This window comes from Centruroides sculpturatus, unplaced genomic scaffold (genome assembly GCF_000671375.1).
Source record: "Centruroides sculpturatus isolate CEXI.00-Female unplaced genomic scaffold, Cexi_2.0 scaffold1277, whole genome shotgun sequence".
NCBI lineage: Eukaryota > Metazoa > Arthropoda > Arachnida > Scorpiones > Buthidae > Centruroides > Centruroides sculpturatus.
In genome coordinates this window covers 69,204-78,345 of record NW_019385430.1, presented here as the reverse complement: position 1 = coordinate 78,345, position 9,142 = coordinate 69,204, and the positions used below count along the sequence as shown (strand labels likewise).

The 9,142-nt window shown below is 30.9% G+C and overlaps 1 protein-coding gene across 1 annotated transcript in view; it reads left to right on the top strand.

Annotated features, from left to right (window-relative positions):
• The first annotated feature begins 1,681 nt into the window (after positions 1-1,681).
• LOC111638911 (N-acetylglucosaminyl-phosphatidylinositol biosynthetic protein-like) overlaps positions 1,682-9,142 on the top strand; it is a 28,621-nt gene continuing 21,160 nt past the window's right edge. The window contains exons 1-3 of the mRNA XM_023384682.1: positions 1,682-1,830; positions 5,166-5,322; positions 6,648-6,770. Of these exons, the coding sequence (XP_023240450.1) occupies positions 1,805-1,830; positions 5,166-5,322; positions 6,648-6,770 (306 nt within the window). The 5' untranslated portion in view covers positions 1,682-1,804. The remainder of the gene's footprint in view (positions 1,831-5,165; positions 5,323-6,647; positions 6,771-9,142) is intronic.

Here is a 9,142-nt window from a genome sequence, read left to right as displayed (position 1 = left end):
ACTACTACTAAAAATTGCTGAGGTTTCGATCAAGACCGCCCATCAGTGACCGAATGGATAAAATCGCTAAACACTGGTCGTTGGTCACGTGTTCACGCTTGATTAACGGGAGTTTTCCGATGTTTTTTACGTGTCTAACACCTAAATATGCTCTAGTTTTCCATAGAAAGTCTTTCCAGGAGACATTATTCCTTGGCAGATCGTCCATGTAAAGCGTTGCTTTGTACCGGTACCATCGGTACCGGTACATGGCAGCATAAACATAAAATTTTTTTCATAGCTATTATTTATTTTACCACAGTCCATCAATATTTTTTGAAACATTTTGAAAAATTCAAAGATAAATTTTCTCCATTAATTGAATTACAATGAATTGAAAATCGATTTTTAACTTCGATTGAAAATTCTTGATGAATCGTAATTGTTAATAAAATATTCAAATATAAGAAACAGTTAAAATATTTTTTGATTAGTCTAATTTCCATTTTGTGTATAAGCTGTTATATATTTGTGAAATAACAATATAACAATAGAGGTAGGAATTAGCTTCTGTTGGAAAGTACAGAATTATGTTTCTATGCATAACTTCATACATCTTTGGGTATTTGCGGAAAGTCTATACAGTTTGCCTCCAAAACTCTGGAAATTTCGATGCTATTCGATATTTCGAGTATAAATTTCAAACCTGATAAATCCTGGAATGGCCAAACGTAATCGTTAACTGAATACTTGAAAGAAAATATTGTTCTCTCTACGATCATTTCGCAGTATATAAAAGCCATTAACAAAACACTACCTAAAACGAACGGCCGGAATTTTCCGTTTTGACAGGTTTCTTTTTTATAGGGGTTATGTTTTCATTAATGTAAAAGGAGAGAAGAGGAAGAAATATTACAGTTCATGTTTAGAAGCAAACGGTCAAGGTTTGTCCCCAAAGCCCACCGTTCTGGGGGACTTGGGATCGAGTCCCGGACGGGTATAAAAATCCCAAAGAATTTTTCGGGGTGGTCCGTCCGAATATGTCGATCTCCATCCCTCACCACCTGGCCGCCTCATTGGTGGGCCTGGCCGAATCCATAATGGGCCTGCTAAAAAAGACCCTCTTACTGGCCATAGGGCGAAAAGAGAGATAGCGAGAGAGAAAAAAATAATCTATCTAGGTCAAATCATCCATAAGAATTTGTGAAGAATCTGTGGTGTCGAATTCCATTCCCTCGGAGCGGTAATCCGATGTGTTTATCATTTGCTTAACCATTCGGCCGCAAATTAGTTTATGACTTTTTCTTTTTGACTCTTTCTGCCCGGTGGGAACTAAGATGGCCTCTTTTTAGTAAGCCCACTATTCTTTCGACCAGGTTCACAATGGATTAATAAAATAATAAGCGGGTGGGGAACGGGGCCCGGCATATCGGGTTTTTAGACCTAATCAAGATTCAATTCCGGTACCTAGAGCTAGAGTACCTATATAATCATAATATAGGTATTGTACTCTACCTAGAGCGGTAAGCTGCATTTTAATTTTTCGGCCATCCATAAAAAATATTTATTTCACGTGAATTTTTTATATTATTGTATTATACAAACTAAATAAATAAATTTAACGAATAAAATATTTGTGAGTATAAACATATCTAAATCAAAATGTTATTAATATATTTTTTTTCGTAATAATTTCCGACAGGTGGTGTGTGTCGTTTTCTTTGAAAATGTGTACTTCCGATAATGTCTGCCATGTGACCAGAGTGATGGTATACGAATGTTTTGCGTGATATATGATGTCATTTTAAAATATTTTTAAAGCCAAATGGCGAGAAAAAAGCATGGAATATGGTAAGATCTGCTCAATCTGTACCTATGTACATAGTCATGGCGGCGGTCGCGACTGTTCGCTTCGGTTAGGTTAGATTAACTATACTTTTAGTAGACGTTTCGTTTTTTTTCTTTTATTCAGGAACTACCGTGAATCAATAACTAGTGACGTTAGGCACTCGGTGGTCTGCCGGCGGCTCCCCTCCGGGAGGAGTCCGTCGGAAGTACGAACAGTCGGAAGCGCCGCCATTGGAGTTACCTAGGTACACTTTAACCAAGACAAATATTTATAATGCAACTGAAGCTGCAATGAACTATTTTAATTATTGCAGCTCCAATTATCCATTTCAAATTTGAAGTCAATTTCAATTCAATTACAGTCGATCCCCCCTATAACACTGTCGATTGTTCCGTATTATATGAATTCCATGTTGTACGAGTCACTTAGATTTTACAAATACGTGTGCCGGGCTGTGAACGGCTCACGTATTTGTAAAATCTAAGTGACTCGTACAACGTGGAATTCATATAATACGGAATAATCAACAGTGCTATAGGGGGTTGACTGTATAACTGAAACATTGACAGTGAATGAACAAATTTCATTGATTAGAATTATATCCGTACTATGAAAACATTGAGACTTTTTAATTAAGTTCTTATTATATTTGAGCAACTTATAATTAGGTTGGATCCTCTGTAATATTTCATTATGATGTGGTGATAGATCAGTTATCAACTACTTTGTATTCTCTGCTGAACTGCATGCTATTTAGCACTAAAACATATTGTAAACAAGAACTAGAAATTGAATCATTTAAGGAAATTACTATATCCATTTTCAATAGTGTAAACAGTAAAATCTTTAATTTTTCTTGGGAAATATCTTTGATAAGTTACAACAAAAATGTAATAGTTAATAATATTGACTAAATACTTAAGTTTTAAGAACAGAGAGTTATTTGTGATTATTGATTTAGATGTAGTCATTTGTTACTAAAAAAAAAGGAGGTAATAATTAATATCTCTTTTCATTTGGATACCAAGTAAGTATAAAACATTGATATGGAGTGTGGAATAGTGATTTGATTTAATTCTTGAATGTGTTTTGGAAATTTTGTATGAAGAAGAAAGCATTATTTGGAAATCAATAGCTTTTTATTTTTTCATCTCACTTTGATCTCCAATTTTCAACTTCATTAGAATTGCAATGGAACTAAAACATGTGTTTTAAGTTGTGGTTTTATTTATTTATATTTTATGTTTTACAGTCTACAGAAAGTTTATCAACTTTAGGATAAGATTTATTTTACTGCTGTTATTAAACAGTATACTAACATTTTCAGAATCCATATTATTTTTGTTCATAATAGATGTTTATTGAACACACCAAACACTAGTTCTTTTATCTTTAGATAAAATATTTTCTGATATTGTCTCATCATCAGATCTCTTATATTGTTCCAATCTAAATATATAAAATTACTTGTCCTGACTGACTGATTGATTCATTATCACCCAGAGCAAACCACTGAACCTAAAGAGGTGAAATTTGGTACACAGTTAGAAAACGCATGCTAAGAAGGGATTATTTGAAATTCTTCCCATAGGGAGAGGGAGAGGATTAAGGCTTAACCTGAAGAACAGCTTCTACTGTACTATTTTAAGGCGGCCATACACGTTAAGTTAATCCTCGAAGGATTAACCATGCATGCCTGACCTTGAGTAATTCCTGATAGTGTGTGGGGAAAAACTTAACAGTTTTGGCGAACTGTACTGACCACTGGAGTAGAGGAGGCCATACACGTTAAGTTAATCCTTTGAAGATTAATCATGCATGTCTGACCTTGAGTAATTCCTGGTAGTGTGTGGGGGAAAATTCAACAGTTTTGGCAAACTGTACTGACCACTGGAGTAGAATCGAAAAACCATTTGATTTTCCTGAGCAGTGGCAGACTGCGCTGGCCGACCTTAATGTGTGTGCAGTTGTGAGATTCATCTATAAAATTTAATCCATGAATCTTTTTGGTAGTAAAATTGACTTGCCATTGATCTTTCGCTGATAATTGATGTTTTTTAACAGAATCTATAACCCAAGATTTCTCTTGAAAAATTAATTTTGTGATCAGTGCTACCCAAACCACTACTACTACTATTTACACCATAGACTTCTATGCATACTTTTTCCTGTGAGTTTGGATAGAATTTATTGCCAGTAAACATCCAAGAACAGCTAGTATGTCGTCATCAGATGCCATGGCCGACTGACTGAGAGATAATGGTGTAGCGAACATAACTGGCACCCTGGGCATGACATTATATTGGCACCCCCTCCCCCTCCAGAAACAAATTTTGTTTGTCTTGGAGACCATTTGGGGCCCCTCTGCGAGTGGCGCCCGGGGCATGTGCCCTACTTGCCCCACCCTAGCTACCCCTCTGCTGAGAGATTTTCTTTGTGTGTGGGCGATAGAAAATTCTGAAGTCCCTCAAGATCAGGCAGCCTCAAAGGATTAACTTAACGTGTACGGCCACCTTAGATGCGATTTTTGTTTTTAACTATTTTAGTCATCATTGAGTACTTAGGTGTATTAAATTGAATAACATTTCAGACATTGTTATAAATATTTTTATATATTTCGATTTTTTAACCAAATGATTGAACCGTTTTTAATTCAAATTTGTTATTGCATATTGGTTTGATTATAGAACGATTGTAAACGTTCCAGAAAATTGTTCAAATTGAAAACAGTTCGTATGATTCTCAGCAATTTTCATTGTTCTCAGTGGTAGGTGTTATATAACAATTACTATGGTTGTTGAAATACTGAATATAAATGGTGTTTGCTTGCAAAATCTGTGTGGGTGAAGTCACGGGTAACAGCTAGTTTGAATATATATTTCAGAACCATTCTATGGAATGTCTTTTAATTTTGTGATTCTTTATAACTTTTTGTCATATGATTGTGATTTTATATTAGATAAGAATTATAATCTCTCTGAATATAATTGTACTAGGTTTTACTGTATGTAAGTCATTTATATTATTCTTTATAAATTTTATAAACATAATTAGAAAACAATTTTAGTTTTTAAATCTTAAAAATGATAGATGGAAGTTATCAGGGATGCCTGATAAATTTATATTTAATATATTGAAAGGTATACCTTCAATAAAACTTAATGAAAAGTTTGGATTGTGGAAGAATGGATCGATTTATATAGTAGTATTTTTTTAATTTGGTGATAATTTTAACTATTTGGTTTTATTTTATTTTTGAAAATTTATTTTCTTAGTATAGAAATAGAAATTGAAAATACATATTTTAAAATATAAATGTAATAATTATTTTTTAAAGTATGGTATCGGACTTCTTCTATCCCAATACTGGTGGAGTGGAGAGTCATATATATTTACTTTCACAATGTCTCATTGCTAGAGGACATAAAGTAATAGTCATAACACATATCTATGATAAAAGAGCTGGAATAAGATACATGACATCTGGATTAAAAGTGAGTTAAAAAGTTAATTCTATTAGTTAAGTATAAATCATTTAATTAATTAATATGGTAGAATTAAGAAAATATTTCTTCTGAAAAGGAATATGTTTTAACTATGTTTTTAATAATGAAATAACTATATCTTTCAGTACTTTCTAAGCATAAATTTTCTTTTTGACAAATGTTTTTGCCTTTGTTTATAAGCTTTCCTCAGGTCTGTCAGGAATTCACCAGTTGAATGTTCTAAATTAGAATGCTGGCAGGTGCTGAATATATTAAAATTCAAAATTTAAAAGCTGGAATTCATTATTTAATTCTCTTCTAGCTGTGTTTTCTTTAAATCTATGTTTTTACACTATTTTTTAACTTGCTACTTATAAATGATTGAATAAATAATAATATTTTTTAATATAATGCAATAGTTGTTAATTTTTTTAATTTTCTAGCCAGTTAAAGATGCAGATAACTGATTATTTACAAAAATAATTGTCAGATAGAATTTAAAATTAAGTATAAAATTTCTGGTTTCTGTGTTTTCCTTTCATCAAATTCAATTGCAGGTTATATTTACATTTTTCCATTTCATTATAATTTATATACTAGGCCTCAGGGTATGCTTTGATAAGCAAATTATTGCCTATTAAGCACATAGTTTGTTATGTTAGTATATAATAATCCTCTTACATAAGAGTTTATATTTATATTCATCTATGTTGGAAATAATGTGATATTTATAGAAATAATGCTTATTTTTAGGAAAACTTAAACTCAAATTATTTACAATCATCTAATACATTTTCTAAATTAAATACTCATTCTTCTCCATGCAAGATCTTGGACAAAGAGAGAAGTCTGTATGAAGTAGGGAATTTTGGGCATTTATTCCTTCTGGTTAAATAAAGATGTCTATGAACTTTCTTACATTGAATTTAACTTGTTTATTTGTTTTGTTAAGTTATGGCAATGCAACACTTAGCAATCTGCCTAGGGGATGTCTTCTCAGAGGTCTTTTTAAAGGTAACTGGCTCCTTCCTATTCAGGTGTTACAGATGTGGAGAAGACTCAAACTCCATCTGGCCAGCCCGTCTGGGCGAGGCACAAACCCACAACCGAACTCCCAGCATTCAGGAAATGGAACAACTTGGCCACTGGTGGGCCATATTGAGCTTAACAATCAAGTTCTATAAGTTTATATATTTTAAGAAAAACCAGAAATATTTACTGATTATACCTAAAAAACCTAAATTTTAATTTAACTATATAGGAAACTTTTATTACTAACCATTTTTTTTTTATTTGTATCTATTATCATCATTATTATTATTTTTCTGTCATAGGTATATTATATACCAGTATTAGTGATCTATAATCAGTGCACTTTGCCTACTTTATTTACTACATTTCCAATCATACGTCATATTCTTGTTCGAGAACAAATTACTATAGTGCATGGACATTCGGTAAGGGTTCCATTTTTTTAACATACTGAATTATTGATTGATTATTTATATTTATAAATTATGAGCATATTATATTATATTATTTTGAATGTTCATTTGTGGCTATTTTCTCTCACATACATAACAGAACATATTCCTAAATATTTCTATTATTTTAAATAGTAAATGTAGTAGATAATATATTTTCAATTTTAATGGCAGAGGACAAGAAGATGATCTAAATAAGACATGAGTGTTTATTATTAATAAGTTTACTGATGGCTGGATGGCCAAAGCAGTTATGGTACCAGTGCACTGTTTTTGGAAATCCAGGATCAAATCCTAGTGAACAACACCAGGAATTTTTTGGGGTGGTCTGTCCTGAATATGCCAAGCTCTATTCCTCACCACCTGGCTGAACCCATGATGAGAATAGAAAAAGGATCTTTTAGTGCCTGTAGGACAAAAAGAATTCAAAATGAAAAAAAAAGTTTACTTGCTAATAGTAAAATATTATTTTCCTATGTTCTTTGAATTTCAGTTAGTTGATTTCCCATTTTCAGTTGATTGTTTTGTTTATAATTCTAGTTTTAAGCAATTTAAAAAAATTCTAATTTAAATTTTAACAACAGTTTATTTGGATATTTATGTTAAACATTCAAAAGCACTAAAGCTAATGTAAGCTTTAGTGCTTTTGAGACTTGCTTGTGTGATACAAATTTTTAAAATAACTATTGTATATCATCTGATGATTCAACAACATTCTAAAGTTTAATTTTGAAATAAAAAATACTCCAATATATTCTTAGTTACAATTTTCAGTTCTAAATATGAAAAATTATTTTTTATTTAATTATTTTGCATAGATTAAGCAGATACATTTAATTTTTTCACAAACTATAACAATGAAGGGGCTATACATTTAAAAGTATAAATATTTTGAAACGTATATCTTATTAAATTTTAAAAAGTAAAATTTTAAAATTTAAAATTTTATTATTAATTAATAATCACTCTTTATTGAGCTAAACATAACTTGTCATTGACATATTTTATAACATTTTAATACAATTTTGATATCATAATGGGTAAGAAATGTAATGCCCATGGACATTTAGATTTTGAATTTCATTTAATGCATTTTAATATATTTTTTGTTTTTAAAAAACAGTAAGCATAATAAAATTCACTTGATGAAATTCAATTATCTAAAATACATTACAATGCATTTCAGTTGTAAGAATAAAAATGCATTAGATTTTTGATAACTTGCATTATTTTAATACTTTAATAGATATTATTGCTTTCAGTTAAAAAAAATGCAGTTTTTATTCATCAAAATTTAATTATTTCTAACAAGGAGAGCCTACGGCTTTGGGGTAACGGATTTTGATGATCTTTGGTGTAGAGGTAGTACACGATGTGAGTGTACTACCTGTAAAATACTAAAGTGCAATACTCAAATATAATCGAGAAAATCGAACTTAAAGTTTTGTTAGCACTTTATATATAAATTATACGTACTTCTATTCGAGCGTCCTGTGGCAGAGTGGTAACGAGTCTGATTCATAAGCTTGAGTTCTCGGGTTCGATTCTCGCGTAAAATTTTTTTTTTAATTCATAAATACTTATAATGTATTTATTTATTTACTCACTCATTCATTTCTTATTATTTATTTATTTTAATTTAATTTCTACTATTCCAAGTCTAATATTTTTATACTTTTGTTGACAATAACGGCGCATTCTTGACACCTATGTGTCAACTTTCCCATCTAATTGTTATCACTAACGGTGACCGATCTAATTCTCACTAGGAGCGTTTTTCTATCAGAGTTCTTTTTCACTCACTCTTTAACAGTTCGTTTCTAAATTTCGACACGAATAGACGTATTTGTGTAGTAAAACTTATTTTGAAAAATTATTTTATAATTAAAAAATGTCGTCAAGAGAAGCAAGTTCTTCATGTTGTGACGAAAAAACTGTTGATGATAACTCTTTATACAGTGATGTATCAAAGCAGCATAGTGAAGTAAAATACTAAAGTGCAAAACTCAAATATAACCAAGAAAAACGAATATAATTTATTGAAGCAATATTATATAATTACATAGCATTGTCAGATGTACATGATCGTGAATGATACTTATGATAAAAACATTCAAAACAAAAATTCTGTCTACACCAAGAACAACAAATAAATGCTGCTTTTTTACAATTGCAAGGTATGTTTAAACGAGAACTTGTTTAACTCCTTAAGGACATAGACATTTTTGATATTAATTTATTTAAACGTAAAAAATACTTAAAAACTAAAAAAAACGAAAGAAATGCGTTAATTTTGAAGAAAAATCTTCAAATTTTATTTTCCTTTGTCTCGCCTTTCTGTGAAA